Source organism: Ambystoma mexicanum, chromosome 1p (assembly GCF_040938575.1).
Source record: "Ambystoma mexicanum isolate Mex_15411 chromosome 1p, UKY_AmexF1_1, whole genome shotgun sequence".
Lineage (NCBI taxonomy): Eukaryota > Metazoa > Chordata > Amphibia > Caudata > Ambystomatidae > Ambystoma > Ambystoma mexicanum.
The window spans coordinates 653,374,869-653,391,464 of NC_090921.1; the positions used below are offsets into that span (position 1 = coordinate 653,374,869).

Consider the following 16,596-nt stretch of genomic DNA (forward strand, 5'->3'; position numbering starts at 1 on the left):
CATAATCTTACCTACTAAACCAGGCAGCCATGTTAACAAAATGCGTACCCCATAATGAAACACCTCCTGGTTCTAACGGTACCCCTCGTATGGCCATTTGCCCTGTAAATGCCCTGTAAATGCCATAATGAATTCACTAACATTTAAGTAATGTATCCCTGGTGTTGACACACACTGCCTTCATCAGTATAAGAAAATTGTCATATTCAACTTAGTCAAATCTCGACCCAGTATAGTAACTGGTGTTGCCTTGAATACAACAATGGCACCGGCCTATCTCCTATCGAGACTAGTAATTCTTCAGTAAAAGGAACTCTACTTGTATCTCCTGTGAAACCTTGAGTGTTCATGGCATTACCCGAGAGTAAAAATGTTCCCTCCCATATACATGAGCGAATCGCACCCGAGTCTACTAGAAAAGGATTTGCCTCCTATCATGATGTCAACCCTTATCCTAGGAGTCGGTAACTGTCCTGTGTTTGCACTCTGCTGTATTTGCATGGGGGCATGCTGCGACTGTCCTTGTGGTGAACTCAATGGTGCTTGCAAAGCCTGTTTTGTTCTCGGCGCTTGTGCTTGATACACTGCTTGATCTTGGGCAAATCATCCCTATTTTGTGTGCAATATGCAGGTGGAAATGCATCCCCCCCCTCTTGATAACTGCCCATTCTGTACATACCCTTGACTCCCGCATGCTCACGCTATATGTCCTGTCATTTCACATGTCCAACATACAGGAGGAAGTCTCAGAATCTGCCCTCCCTGCATGCCCTAATTATCACTCTGTATAGGCTGAAACCCACCTTGGTTATTCTGAAAGTTCCCTTCATTATTCTGAAAGTCTCCTCTTCCGCGGAAGGTTCCCATTCCTCGGTATGCAAATCCATTCCCCCCCCCCTCGATTGGCCTGCCTTTGGTTATTCACCTGTAGCATACCCAATGTCTGCTGTGCTCCCTGCCCTTCTCAACTAGTTAACTTCGCCCCTTCTATAGCGTACTTTGATAGCTTTTTCTGCACCAACTTAGTCGCCTCATGCTTCCTACCTTTCTTTTGGCTTTTCTCTTGTAACAAACGGCAATGATGCATTATTGTCAACTGTATCTCTGGTTAATGTTTTGCCTCCATACCCACCAGCTTCTTGAGATGTCTCTGTACCTTGTTTGGTAGCCCTTGACATAACATATGATAGAATACAGGTATATATTTTCCCCAAGGCTTGCGTGGTTCCAAGCGCCATTGCTCTTGGGAATTCTGAATATAAATCAACGGATCCTTTCCTTCCTGTATCTTTTGTGCCATTATAGCTCCCATATCGGACGTGTCTGGATACTGTACTCGAAGAGCTTTCCACACGGCTGCTCTACAATTATTGAACAGTGCTCCGTCATGAGCAGTATTCTCAGCAGTGACGCCTGTGTATCCTGCTCTTGACCAAATGCCCTCAGCTCTTTTCCCCAAGTATAGCTGCTAGGCTAGAAGACCTGTAATGTCCCCTATAGCTAACGTGTTACCTCCTGTCATTTTCTCAAATTCATAAATCATTTTCCGGCACCCGACATTAAACTCGGGAGTTTGCACCTTAGATTATCCTTATCCATCTGGGACCACAGTGTATATACTGTGGTCTGACCCCTCCTTTCTCTAACAATGGAAATTACGAAATCCCAACTCGCATTCATCCCCCATCGTTTGTCTGTCCATAGCTGGGACAGTGGTTCCACACCGTCGTCTTCCTGGTAATGACCTTAGTCTACTCACATAAAGTGGCGAGTACCCTCTCACACTAGGGGATCGTCCTGTAGGCCGATCTAGCCGCGCCAGAGACTCTGACGCCTAAGATTTCGGTAGGTCTAGATCTGACCATCTTTCTTCTGTCCGTAGTATAACACCCTTCAAAACCATATGCATTGATGCCCTCCTGCCCACGGGAGGTTTCTCTATCTTCGTATCCTGTCCCCAACTTGTGTGAGACTCTTCTTTCTGGTCTCTATTCAGAGTCAGCCTGTCCAAAGACAGAGTTCTATGCTCCAGGCTAAACAAACTTCCCTCTTTCCTTGCGACTGCGCACTTTGAAATCGATAAATTTTTCCCTTGCTTTTTTGATTTTCTTGGTCCTCGTGTCATGATGAACCTTATCAATTTTTATTTGTTCCTTAGATTCTTCTTTAACCCTTTCCTCTGCCTGTCTTTTCACCTCTTCTCACGTTTACTCTACACATTTCTTCGTCTTTGTATCCTTCATCTCTTCGTCTTTGTATCCTTCTATTTCTTAATTTCTGTTCTTCCTCTCCTAGCTTATCTCGTTCTTCGATTACTCTTCGTCGATTATCATACGTTCTTTGTTCTTCTGCTCTTTCTTGTTTTTTCAACTGTTCATATTGAGGCATCCCTTCTTCATCCTATCTTTCAGTCTCTTCCTCTTTCAAACGTTTTTCTTGTCTTTTTCGTCTTGTTCATCCTCTTCTTGCCTTGCTTCCCCAATGCTCTTTCCATCATGTTTGAGCAATATCTGACTGCCCATCCATTTGTTCTGTATGAACGCTATCTCGTCGGCTTTGTCTTTCTCTCCCTTCCATTTTTTTATCTCTCTGTCTAGAGTCATAACTGGTTGGTCACTTCTTTCCTTGTCTTGTGGGACTTTAGGAATCGCATCTCTCGTTGCTGCTACATGCAGGTGACTTATACGTGGATTACTATGCCGTGTTGCTGCCTTGTGATCTCTTAAGGGATATAATCCTTCATCTTTCACAGTATTGCCATTTACTTCAGATGCAGAAGGGGGAGTAGAAGGATCTTCACCCCTCCCTCTTTACACTGGTTAAGCATCCAGTCCTCAGAAGGTGGGTCTTCCCGTTCCTCCTTGTACATCTTCCAGAGCTCTAAGCTTGCCAACCTTTTTTTTAACTTTTCTGTATATGTTGCATTCAAGTATGTCATATTTTGTAGGACCGTTTAAGACAACGATCCCCCTTGTGGCCATAGCATGAACAATTTATCTGCCATACCCTTAACCCATTCTGCACTATATTGCTTAAATTTGGGTGCGTGTTTTGGCAGCTGTCTGCACAAATGTATGAGCGGGGGAATATCCATCGTGAAAGTCACAATTGACTATCACCACTTTCTGTTATGTCACAAAAATAAAAAACTTTCCAGAAAAATACAATGTGAGCGTGCACCAATCGTCGCAGCTCAAAGCCTCTGTATCACGTTTTACTTCAGTGTACCTATCCATTGAACATCATCAGTTTAACTAATAAAAAAAATAATCTGATTTCTTCAAATCTCATCGTTTCCATCCAGTCTTTTTTCCTTATTTCTCAATTTTTCATTTCCTTACCACATATATCTCATGCAACATATAAACAGACCGACAACACTGACAAATGGGCCGGCTCACATGTACTTTAGTCCACGCTCTTTGTGACTACTTCTGCCCCTAAAAATAACTCCTAGGGAGTATGAGCTGTGCTCCTTAACGACACCTTGGTCGTTTGCCTAGATATCAACTTGGATTTTAGAAAGAGCTCCTTCTAAACATCGTTGACGTAAGTCAACAGGCTACCTATATAGATCACTTTGTCTATATACCTTATACTGTGACGCTCATAGTCTCAAATAATAAAATATCCCAACCAACCCTCCGTTACTCTACCCCCGTTATCACTCTTCCCCTCTCGATACTCATTCAGTTTGCCACCTCACTCGGCCTACTCACCATTTGCGTTTTCGACTTCCAACCCTCGGGATCGTCTCATCCTCAAACAAGCCGCTTCAGTCCGCTCAGCTTCCTATAGATGTCGGGAGGGGATGCCGCCTGAAAATGAGGGACCCGTCCCACCTATACGTGCAAGATTTTTAAACTAACCGCTGTTATGTACAGGGAGCCTTACGTTCTTCCAGTTAAAAGGCAGAGGATGTCCGATACTACCGGGGACCCCAAAGCTTACTAGAGCAATGGTTTTTAACCATCAGCTGTGCTACTGCGTGAACTCCGGCATCCGACCCAGCCCTTTAAGACGAGGTATCAATACTTAAGAGACAGATGGAGATGCAGAATATTACTTGCATCAATAATCAGAATTGACTCGGGAAGCTGGCAAAGTGTGACTGTTTTAATATCAATTATCTAAAATGCTCGGTCAGATTATATACTGAAAAACCCATCCCTATTGACATCAATCTACGTTGCAAACTACAAAAACCTATTTGGAGTGGTGATAGGCTTACAAGGAACATCTACGTATACGTTCCATACTGGTAAGGGAAAGTGATTGGGTCTCAAACATCAGGTGGGGCAACTAAGCCCTCCTTTAGTGCAGGTCACTAAGAACGTCATCGAATACATGACGTCCCATTGGTTACACATATTATAGGGCCCTCTATTACGTGTCCCTCTATAATTGGTTGGCACCCTTGTACCCCTCTGTAATATTCCACATGCTCAAGCAGCACGCAGGCTGGCATCTAGGTGCCAGTGGGCTGATCACAACCATAGCTTCCCACCTATTAGCCCTGGCATCCATCACTTGCAGCCTACTAGTCAATTAAGGCTTTGAACTCTGCCTTTGAAATGTTCTCTGTGCTGGAAAATGAGGGAGTATAACCTACTGTCTTCTCGTTTTCGATACAGCTCATCATAGTGTCTATTTTCATCTTACCAGGCGACTGTAGACCACAATTTTGAGTCCTACTGCATTTAAAATACTATTTGATGAACCTCTGACGTCTTCAATGTTCTCGCTTCTCATTAGAGACTAGAGCTCTGCTCTTCCACACAATCTTATTGTTTGTACACACATCCAGGCCCAAAGCAGCCTTGACTTCTTGGTGTTGATCCAACCAAACCTTTCTTTGATCCACCTCCATGGTTGAGTTTTCGATTTCTAACTGCGACATATTAAAAACGTCTTTCTGCTTTCGGAATCCAGCACTGCTAAAGCGCATTGTGGAATTATCCATAGTCCTTACATTCCCTATGTATATACGTTGGTTCATCACCGCAATCAATTCACTACATAACCAGCCTTAAAGAATAATCTTTCTACTTGTGTTGCTGCTTCTGTACAATTGTGAAATTACTTAATATCTTTATCTATTCTGTAGCATGAGCAGCACCATCTCGAGCCCGAAATGTTGCTCATCTTTAACACCTTGAATTTAGAGTGTATAGAATATTTGTTCTCTCGTCTCTGCATCTCTTCTGGGTGCGTCAATTTGGCTCTTCATGACATCACCAGTCTGCTTTCTCGCTTGCTTTTCCCATTTCCTCTGGGATTTCATTCAAATGGCCATCATATTGTCGTGTATGCATGTACAGCTTTTTCAATGGAAATCTTACTTCCAGGATTCTCTTTGGTACAGGTATTCTCACTGGCAGTGCACGTGTTTCACATTCTGGCTCCCAACATATAGGCATCATGGGGGATGAACTTTGGTTGGGGGTACTTGGCTCCACCTCTACAGTGCAATTCAGTCAAATTATCAAGGAATCATTAAGGTCGACCTAGGAAAATGAGGAGTGGGTGAAAACGGTTAGAGATCGGTTTAGCCCACAGATTCACACCACCAGCAATTCACCTTTTGAGTTGAGCAGGAAGGCCAGCACCAAGCTTTTTCCATGATGGCTTGGAAAGTTTGATACTATAGAGATGTGAGTGAGTGAAAGCAGGATAAGGAAGCAACGGATGATTAACAGTGTTGCATGGCAAGACTGAAGTAAGGCAAAACAGTGTTCCCCCTCGTTGGGGATTGGGTCTGGATTAAGTTAGAAGAGAAGGATGCATGTGGTCAAAACCCATCAGAGTTCAAATGATTTTGTATAGGGCCATTAAGACTGTGGATGGCAGAGTATGAAATATGGAGAGTGTGATGGAGTTGGGTGTGCATAGAACCTGTTCTTTGCCAAGCAATTCAGATGTAGTGTTGCAGGGAAGATTGAGAAGTGGGAGAAGTTTGGACACCGAGATACCTGAAGGATTATACAGAGTAACAAGAGGAAGCTTTGAGAAGAAAGAGGATGTGTAGTATGCTGTTAGGTTCTAGAATGCAGGGAGAAGGAACATGGAGAGAAGGCGGTTGAGAGTTCAGAGTGAAAAGTGGTGAGGGGAGAGCTCCTTATATCCTGTGGCAGCTAAATAATCATAACTTAACTCATCTGGCTCTACCTTTGTTAACACTGCAGAGGTGAATCTTCATGATGGATGCAGAAATTGCAAATAACAAAATGTAGCATCCCAGGGCCGTATCCTGGGATGGGAAGGGTAAACGAGTTTTGAGTAAGAATCCCTACAAGGATGGGGCTGCTGCTGAGAAAAATGTAGTGGCTACATCAAAACTCGTAAAGGATTTTGAGTTTGACTTCCGGCTTAGTGGAGGATAGTCGGTCTGTTCATGAGGGCGTTAAGTCCTTGCACACAAAAATAGAGCAGATCAGCAGTGGTCATGACACGCAGCTTGTACGGTACTAACCCATTGTGACAACCGAGGTCCCTGGCTTGTGTTAAAATCTACAGAAGGCAATGCAGCAGACAGTATGGCCTTGCTCTGAGGAGTTTCACGAGTACTCTGCCTATAAAACGGGGCTCTCAAGACTGGCTTTGGGTGTAAGATGTGACTGCAGGATTCAGGTGCAGAGGTTTGATTGATTAATTTATTGTCAAAGTGAGAGAGGAGGAACATTGATTTCGGTGTGCATACTCCGTTTTCTAATATTTGAGTATTGTCATAACTTTAAATAATTACTGATAAGATTGTTTTAAACTTAGCTCTGTCATTGAACACCAAAGCAACTCGTGCACCAGTAGCTAGCAGTACATTGACACAGACATGCCCACAATTGTAAGGTTCCATTTATTGAATCTGTTTTACAAATAATAAACTGCCTTAGGTACACGGCTGATGTGGGCTGGTTTAAAAAAAAAAAAAAAAAAACGCCAAGCAAAATGTTCAAAATGTTTAAATAAGAGTCCTAATTGTAAGCACTAGATGTTTGCCTCTATCCATTAAGCAGAATGGCTGAAAACCTCTCTTCACATAACTGAAAGAGCAGTCAGATAATTGTGTGGGCAGACTATATATGATATGAGACACCTATGGGTTATTGGAAGTAGGAAGGAACACAGAGGAGACATTCAGGTGAGCATGTTGCAATCCAAAATAGAGGTAAGACACACGGGTGTAAAGCTGAAAACCAGTTTTTATTTTTTTATTTTGGCCAAAGAGCAATTACTTTTTTTAATGAGTGACTTCAAGTGACTGTTTCTTTGCGCAAAACTGGATTGATAACATACAAGAAGGCTATTTATTACAAGTGCAATATGAAGCAAGTGATCTAACACGGTTTTTAGTGCAATGCCTAATTATATTAAAGTAATAAATGAATAATGCATAAGAAGGGCTAAACCATTTAAAACTGTAAAGGAAAAACCGCATACATAAAAGTGAACGAGAAGCAGCTATTTTTATACAAAAGAAAGATGGTCTTTTTCCTATATTGAACGTTAATTTGAAAAATAGTGTTTATTTTACTTTTTTATTTTTATTTCAAATACCAAGCATTTTAACTGAATGGTAGTGAGCTCTGGGAATATGGCAACATGGCCGAACTAGAAAAGGATGAAGGAATTATTCTGAAGGATAATATCCTGAAACGCCTTTTGGGACTCAATACCGACTAGATTAGAACTTGGTCTATTAGGGATAGCCCATACAGTTACATTGAAGCCCTGACTGTAGTGGCTTAAAATATGCAATGATGGGACCTTGGAAACATATTATTACGCCCTACACAATAAAATCACTCTCCAGAATGCTATGAAAATACCATGGCTAAGCTATATTACGAATGTGTTGAATAACCTAGTGCTGATGGGATCTTTGGTATAATCACCAAATGTTTGGCCTAAAGTATATGATGGTGGGTGGTGCACAGTACCTACAACATATGGTACCTTTGGGAGCTATTCACGAATTGTGTCCAAAATAAATGATCCCTAGAGAACATGAGAATTAAACAGCTGCTAGGTCTAGAGCCATACCTTGACTCCAAGAGAAACACGAAAATCCTTATGACCAAAATGAGAATGTGCACTCTACCTGCACTTGCACGTTCTGAATACTCACAAGGCCTAGTAGGTTTGTCTTTATCCTCCAGTGTTTATTTTGTTTTCAATCCCATGGTCCCTCCCTGTTGCTTTGAAACACAATTTACTTGTTGTACAAGCGCCTAACAAATGCATAATAAATAGACCCCTCTGGAGCCTTTTGTGTCTCATTGGATTAAGGATTCTGGGACTTGTCCTCTTGTGTCAATTGTGAGGGACACATTTGTCACTTTTTATTAATATGCCCCCATACTACTGTTCAGAAGGAATTTCTCAAACCTCTGTTTATTTTACGTAACATTAGATGATTGAAGGATGCTCTAAATTTTGTAAAACCTACCAGACTCCAGATGAAATCGACTATTTTACTTTAATTTTGAGAAATCTTGGTCAATTCAACAACTGCTTTTTATGAATACTGCTATTTGATTTGCTTATGCTTTCTACATTGTGTACAGAAATGGTTTAACTGAGATTTTGAAAAATCTTGTATTTAAATGGAGTTTTTCTTTTTTTTTTTAAATATGTATTCCATTGAAACTGTTCAGTGATGATTTGTTGTATGGATTTTAGGAAGTTGAGCTTTTTCTGCCACGCTGTTATCTTAATTCTATTCTAGAGTGTTTACATATGGTTCATTTGCAACTTACACTGTTGCCGTGTGATGTCAAATAGTTTTTTCATTAGGCTGCATTTTCTGTTTTGCTTTTTATGGCTCATCTTTGAAATAAAGCTTGATTTCCATCTAAAAACATGGCTGACTAATCTGACGACAAAAGTTCCTACGTCAGCTGAAAACGGGCCTGTTCACTGAAATATGTATCAGTGACCTAGATGCTTGAATCCACCCCTGTACAAAAATGTGATCAGAAATGTTGGACTGCATGATAATGAAAGGGCCATGTTCAAAGAGTTTGCTTCTGTGTTCCTAGAATACTGCCTTGTAATTACAAATGTGTAGCTCTACAGGACTAGAAATACTGAGAGGAAGCTAACTGGGTGGAGCTTATTCGGACTACTGAATGCCCAACAGTGTTGGTTAGAGGCGGGTTTTTGAATGGCCAGGAAAATTGTTGGTAAAAGAGGTATTTTTGAGGAGGATAGAAGCAAGAGTTATTTGGGACCCGATTATTTTTTTTAATTTTTTTAAATTTTTTTACTTCCCATTTTATTCCTCTCCCCACTTGTTTCAACTAACCCTCGGTCCCATGGTTGGGAAGGATGCTACAGAGAGTTCTTCCTTGTTAGATGCATAATGAAATAGAAGTGTGGATTCGCTGTATGTTATGCCACGCTCATGCCCAATTAAAAATTGAACGGATTGGTTTCACTGAAGAGAAACCAACAGAACCAATTGAGTTACTCTGAGAGGGAGTATTAGCTCCTATGTGATGAAAGCAATTCAGGATTTTTCCGGATGCCAATTTCACAGTTAGGAATGATAAACTGTGGACGAGCGAAATTAAATGACCTGTGGGAAATTGGTACAGTTCAAAACCTGACCCAAGACCATTAAGGCTTGTTTAGGGCAGGTCATGATGGGAACTGTTCCTTTTGAAAGCCTGATTAGGCTGGAGCAGTCAGTAATTTTAGGCAGAGTGTGGCATTTCATTGACTTTTCCTGGCCCCTTTGGGATTACAATTATTGATATGTGAAAGGGCCACCTGGCAGGTCTGGTTTTGGGAGCGTTATGAGAGTAGTGATGAGCACTTCAGTATGCACAGCGGTATTCACTCAGTTCAAGCTACAAACTCCTAACTGAGGCTCTTCTTTAATCTTTAAGGCAGGAAGTAAAGTGCACATCTTTAGACTTTGTTTGAGATACCATAACAGTGTGACCTCCTACTTCTGTGGCAGTTCCTAAATTTGAGTCTGGCAACGTTCAACCTCCCCGAAGTAGTGTTAGAAATGGCTGGTAATGTGCAAATCACTGTTCATTTATGTGTATATTTGAGTGACACTGGGATCCAATCGGCCAGCTGTGTTTTTGGCGTGTATTTCCGTGTGAATTAGTACATGAAATAATGGTGTTTGAATCGCCATGGAAATTTCACATGATTGAGCCTTGGACACAATGTGTGGGCGTGTTAAAGGATGCTGCCACCAGAGGCGGAATAGAAAGTTCTCTTCAACTGATGTGCTAGAAAAGGAAAGTAATTACTTGATGCATTGTGATTTCAGACTCAACACTCAATAGATCAAAGAACTGATTTGCCGCGGCCTTAATGGTTTCTTTTTCTCTTGACAGCAAAGACACTGAGGTTGCACCTATTGAAACAAAACCCGTTTTACCAGGAGTACCTCCCCGAAAATGGGTGCTGTCGAAGGATGAACCATACTTGTGAATGGAACATTGCAGAAGATGATCCTCCATATATTTAAGTTAAAAACATTTGACAGTGAACACACGAACAGCCGACTGCCAACTGTGGTGGAAATGTGTCATTGTGCACTGTATAGAAAATGCGCTTCTAAAAGAACTTTGATAGCTAAATAAATTAAAGCAAGCTCTTCAGTTTTTTTCTTCAATTTGAATTTTGTGTATTTTTAAATACATCCCTCTAAACAGTATCATTGTTTCAATTCAGAATTTCGCCATGTTCATGCTTTCCTAGAAAGATAGAATTTTGAGACGACACTGGGCTTCACATCCACTGTTTAAAGGCGTAGAAACAGTTTCTCAAATAGTATATTGACCTCAAATAGAGAGATTCATCTACAATCTATAACGCAAACAATCCATGATGTTTCCCCTGCTTCAGTAGTAAGTGTTTTTGTCATCCTTTCGTTAAGGCCCTCTCGCATCTGCCACCGATTTTTGCCAGCCTTTATACATTGCCTTGGTGGTGGGAAAATCACATTTGCTTTGTTTTAGGGTGATCAAGGATTCCTACCCATTGCCTAGAGCTGCATTGCGGCTGTGTATGTGTTCAGCCCTATGTCCAGGACCATCTTATACTTGTTTCTTAGGCAGTTTGCAGAGTATTTATCCACCTTTCTTCATTGCCTTGTGAGTCTCTTCTGACAGTTTATAATTCTTCCTTAGACCCTCTTCTTGACTGACTCCCTTCCCTCTCACCAGCCTCTTTTTGTTACCTGCCATATCTATCCACAGACATGTTTAAGTACTCTCTCCAGTGGCCCAATATTTCATTGATTGTTATCCCATTTGGCCTCCTTTGGCATTCCAGAAACCTAACTTGGTCTATTCCTTTACTTCAGTCCAACGTTTGGAGGCAGGTCTTCTACACCATTTAGGCACAATTTGTTAAAGTGGCCAGGTCAAGGTGGCTTTTTAAAATATTTCGCCCTTTTGACTAAAATGTTTTTCTTGGGACAGGATTGCATTACATGCAGAACGTTTGCTAGTTTTTCTCCACATTGCATGTCTGCATCTAATTTTAATCTGCCTATATGAGGGGCAGTTTATTCCTTGCTATACTTCCTATTGGATTAGCATAGTCTTGGACTATGCAGTTCTCAAGTTTCCCTGCGACATGCAGGAGTCCTGTCCTGAAATGGGGACTCAGTCATATATTTAAAATGGGTGTAAGACAATACTGCCAATGCTTGAAAACTGGCGATTGGATAATCAATGTTGTTTGAAGCGCTTTTTTAAATGACCATCCAAACTGTACAACCCCTTAACTTCAGGAGCCTTAACGAGTAGGTGATAAAATCACTTTGGAGCAGCAGTTGCTTCATATAAAAATCAAAAATGCCCTTATACCATCTCTGCAGAGAAAGAAGTATATGCATACATTCTCTGGTCTCTTGTGAAGCCCAGAATAAGCAGGGGAAGTCGAGTAAAACGGGAAAACTCGGAACAAGTGACCCCAGCTAATTCTACAAGTGGAGAAAAGGGTAGGTGTTTGTGTTTATGCTGAAATCGTCAGTCTGCAAAGCTTCAAGGAGTAACTACACCAGAATCCTTCAAGCAGCAACCAGCATAAGGGTTGGTGATGTGCTGGCAACTGTAGCTAAGGTTCCTTTTCTAGTGGCTGAATTCTGGGCATGCATGGCAGAGCTCTTGCTACTCGTGCCAGTGAGCAGTCTAGTCCTACACAGCCATCCTCTTTTCTACATGTTGAGTATGCCGGTGAGCCATTTGTGTTTGCTGAATGTGTAATGCAGAATTATGCGAGGGAACGGGTCCTGCACTTGAGCACTGGACAGCCGCACCATGGTGCCATGAGCAAAGTAGATGTGGTGGGACCAAGACTGGTTACCTCGCACTCTAGATTCCTTACAGGGAATGCTCTGCACTTCAGAACCGTCGGAGCAAACCACAGGACCATGAGCTATGTAAGCATGGACTGCCAGACCCCCACCCACCCTCCCTCCCCCCATGACTTAATTACAAAATTCAAAAAAAGGCGGACTGCATTACCTAACTCATGGCAAGGGGAAATGTAAGAGTAATGGCAATGTCACACGAACACATCTGTGTCTTTCATTATAATTGTACTTTTATAATGCGCTTAATACTGGGGACCATAAGCGCAATCCTGGAATTCAAACCTGCGTTGATATGCTTTGTTTTGCCCCCAAGCTATCCTCCCGGCCCAATACCTTTGTCTGGTATTGTTTCCAAGGCTTTGAATAGTTTGAGTCACACAGTCCAATCCTCCTTTGGCACCCTGAGTGGCGGTAGGCTGGAAGATTCCCTGCGGCCCCGGGATCTCCTTGTTTCATCAGGCCTGTATTTAGAGAGATGCTCCTAACTGATAATCTAGGTGGCTATGGGAAGGGCTCCGGTAGACTGACCTCTATTCCCACACAGACTCCTTTTCACAGCAAACGCCTCTGTAGCCTACCACATCCCTTTCACAAGTAGACCGAGGCACAATTTCTTCTTTACATTCCCAAGCAGCAGTTGGGAAACGCTCAGATACCATCCTTGATCAGAGCCGTACCCAAATACCTCAGTGGGACTATGTTCCTATGGCAGGGCTGCATGCAGTGACCTACTCTTCTGCCTGACTTGATGAATGCAGCATGACCCTTTAAGCCACAGAACCACTCATTAACCCAAATGACGAATAAGGGATGACGTATGTAGGGAAACCAATACAGACTCAGGGAAACGCCTATTTCATAAAGGGTGAATAACCTATGGGACCAGAGTTTGAGAGGGGGAGGGGTCAGCAGGAGGCAATCGGCATCATCAACTGATAAGGTAGGCGACAGCGAACACTGTTCTCGTTGGAATATATCCCTATTACCACACTAGCCCATAAACTTAAATTAAATGTGTTAACCTCCCAACGCAAAGACCACATCTTCACAACACATACGATACAAACACAACCTTAACTGCACACTAGACGGCTATAGCAGAAACACTACTCTGCGTGTGTCCACATTACCTGCTGTGCTTTTAAACCTAGGCCTTTTTCCCCTTGATTCAGGTGACTCGAATCTAGGTGTTCTTGCATTACCTGCTGTGCTTTGATAGCTAGGCCTTTTTCCTACTATCCAGGTGACTCGAATCTAGGTGTGTTTATTATTAAACACATTACCCTAGCACTTAACCCCCACTGCCCCCCCCCCCATTGAGAGAGCCAGACCCCACCTACAACAAACCGAAGGGGGACCTTCCCCTTACTCGCCAAAGAGATAATTTTGCTGTAGAGTAAGGACCTTCCCAGAACTCCTTCTGCATACTACCTTCCCACCTACCCACAAGACCACTGAGAGTGCACAGTTAAAGGGATGGTCTAGTAAACATTTTTATTTAAAAAATAGATAGGCCACATAAAAAAATACTAGCATCCTCCGTTTTAAAACTTCCTATGTAAAATTTTGAGCTATTCAAGCTCAAAATTCGAAAAAGCAAGCACAGGGGCGCAGCCATTTTGTGAAATGGAGGCCCTCCTCTGCTGGCTTTTGCGGCACTAATGAAGGAAAAGCCAGCCAGCTGTAGTAAACAAAAGCTACCACTGGGTGGCTTTCCCTTCATTAGTGCTGTAGGCGGAGGACGGGGACCAGGGACCAGAGCAAGAAAGCTGCAGCTGAATCTCGGTAAGTGCCATTTATTTTTTTTACAAAAAATAAGCACTAGCTGTGTTTTTTTTTTCTAAGTTTTCCGGGCTGGAGGAGCCCGGAAAACGTAGAAATAAAACCGCAGCTTTAAAAACGTTGTATTTATGTTTGCGGTCGCTTTTGAAGCGACCGCAAACATAAATACAACGTTATTGTGTTGGAAAACGCTGCAGTTTTTCTTTCCGAGTTTCTCAGGCTCCTCCGAGCCGGAGGAGCTTGAGAAACTTGGAAAGAAAAACCGCAGCGTTTTCCAACACAACCGCGTTGTGTCTGCCTGAATCTGCTTTACCATTTGGGGCTCTCGGGCTCCCCGTGGGGAGCCCGAGAGCCCCAAATTGAAAAGCAGATTCAGGAAGAAACAACGCAGCATTGCGGAAAACAACCGCGTTGTCTGCCTGAATCTGCTTTTCCATTTGGGGCTCTCGGGCTCCCCGAGAGCCCCAAATGGGAAAGCAGATTCAGGCAGACAACGCAGCATTTAGCATTTCCCATTTGGGGCTCTCGGGACACACGCGGTTGTGTTGGAAAACGCTGCGGTTTTTCTTTCCAAGTTTTTCAGGAACTTGGAAAGAAAAACCGCAGCGTTTTCCAACACAATAATGTTGTATTTGTTTGCGGTCGCTTCAAAAGCGACCGCAAACATAAATACAACGTTTTTAAAGCTGCGGTTTTATTTCTAAGTTTTCCGGGCTCCTCCAGCCCGGAAAACTTAGAAAAAAACCTGCAGCTAGTGCTTATTTTTTGTAAAAAAAAATAAATAGCACTTACCGAGATTCAGCTGCAGCTTTCCTGCTCTGGTCTCCAGTCCGCGTCCTCCGAGTCCCGGCACTAATGAAGGGAAAGCCACCCAGCGGTAGACTTTGTTTACTACAGCTGGCTGGCTTTTCCTTCATTAGTGCCGCAAAAGCAAAAGCCAGCACAGGAGGGCCTCCATTTCACAAAATGGCTGCGCCCCTGTGCTTGCTTTTTCGTATTTTGAGCTTGAATAGCTCAAAATTTTACATAGAAAGTTTTAAAACGGAGGATGCTAGTATTTTTTTTTTTATGTATTTTTTTAAAATAAAAATGTTTACTAGACCATCCCTTTAAAGCTATAATCACAAACGCAAGGAAGGAAAGAACCATTGCAAACCCAATTTTATAAGGTGTTGCTCGTGGGCCACCGCCCCTGCAACATAAACAACTTACCACTAAGGACCACAATATGTCACGAAACAGGACAGCGCGAAAGGAAAACGAGAGAAAGAATAAACAAAATGAAATCGCACCTTAATTGGACACTGTCACAAGTACAGGGCACACCTCCTCAAACACAGAGGACAACAGAACAAACAAGAAGAGAAGAATCCCTCTACCACGCAACCTTCCACCCGCCACAACATCTCAGTACCACCATCAAAGCCTGACGCACCAAGACCTTGCAGGAAAAGACCAGGATCAGAGAGCAAGAATTTAAAAAAAAAATCGATTTCCCCTCACCATATATCACAAAAACACTGGGACACTTCCATCAACCACAACGAAATACAGAAGAGGAAACTGAAGTAATCACATACCCAACACTCAACGTAGCAGACCTACTCAACGACGAAACAGACGCCACTGAACAACCTTCGCAACATGGGAAGAGACCAATGCTACTATCACAAGACAAAGCCAATACTAACAAAAAAGCAAAACCAGACAAATCCACAGCAAGCTCATCAACGCAAGATCGATGTCCAAGCACGCCACAGAGATCTACAACCTGCTATGTGACGGCGGCACTGACATCCTATTCATCACAGAAAGGTGGTTAGATGAAAACCACAAAATTACACTTCATAGCTGCCTACCCAAAAAAGTTCTTGCGAATAGACAGGAATTAAAAAAGAGATGGATTTGGCAGTAGCATAAAAGGAACATCTGAAAATAACGGACGAACCACTAAACATCAATGTGAATCCCTAATCCTTCACCTGACAGTAAACCCCAAAACAAACCTCAAATTCATATAACGCAGCATTAATTGACACCTTTGTAGAAGCAATTGCCAACCTAGCCATAAAACACAAACACCGGATAATGGGTCTTCAACATCTGGCTTGAAAAAGAACACGCAAACGCTTACTGAGCAACTCGTCACAATGAAACTATGCCAGCTTGTAAAAGGAGCAACACACACAGCAGGACGCGCGCTTGATGCAATTTTTGCCAACACAAACCTTCTCACCACTGCCCTGCCGATTCAAATACTCTGGAGGGACCACCTCATCATTCCTTTTGTGATCACGCTACCAACAAAAGCAACTGAACAACCCAAAACTCCCTATGACTGTTGAAACTGGAAGATCATAAAAACCAGCAATTTGGCAGAACAACTTGACATCACAAAACCAATTACCTAGACGAAAGTGACCTCAACGGAAAAACACAGCTTTTTCAAAGATGGAACGCCAAAACAA

The 16,596-nt window shown here is 42.5% G+C and overlaps 1 protein-coding gene across 1 annotated transcript in view; it reads left to right on the forward strand.

Annotated features, from left to right (window-relative positions):
* The window catches only part of NDUFA7 (NADH:ubiquinone oxidoreductase subunit A7), a 113,451-nt gene extending 102,815 nt beyond the window's left edge, over window positions 1-10,636 (forward strand). The window contains exon 4 of the mRNA XM_069649708.1: window positions 10,356-10,636. Within this exon, the coding sequence (XP_069505809.1) occupies window positions 10,356-10,452 (97 nt within the window). The 3' untranslated portion in view covers window positions 10,453-10,636. The remainder of the gene's footprint in view (window positions 1-10,355) is intronic.
* The last annotated feature ends 5,960 nt before the right edge of the window (window positions 10,637-16,596 follow it).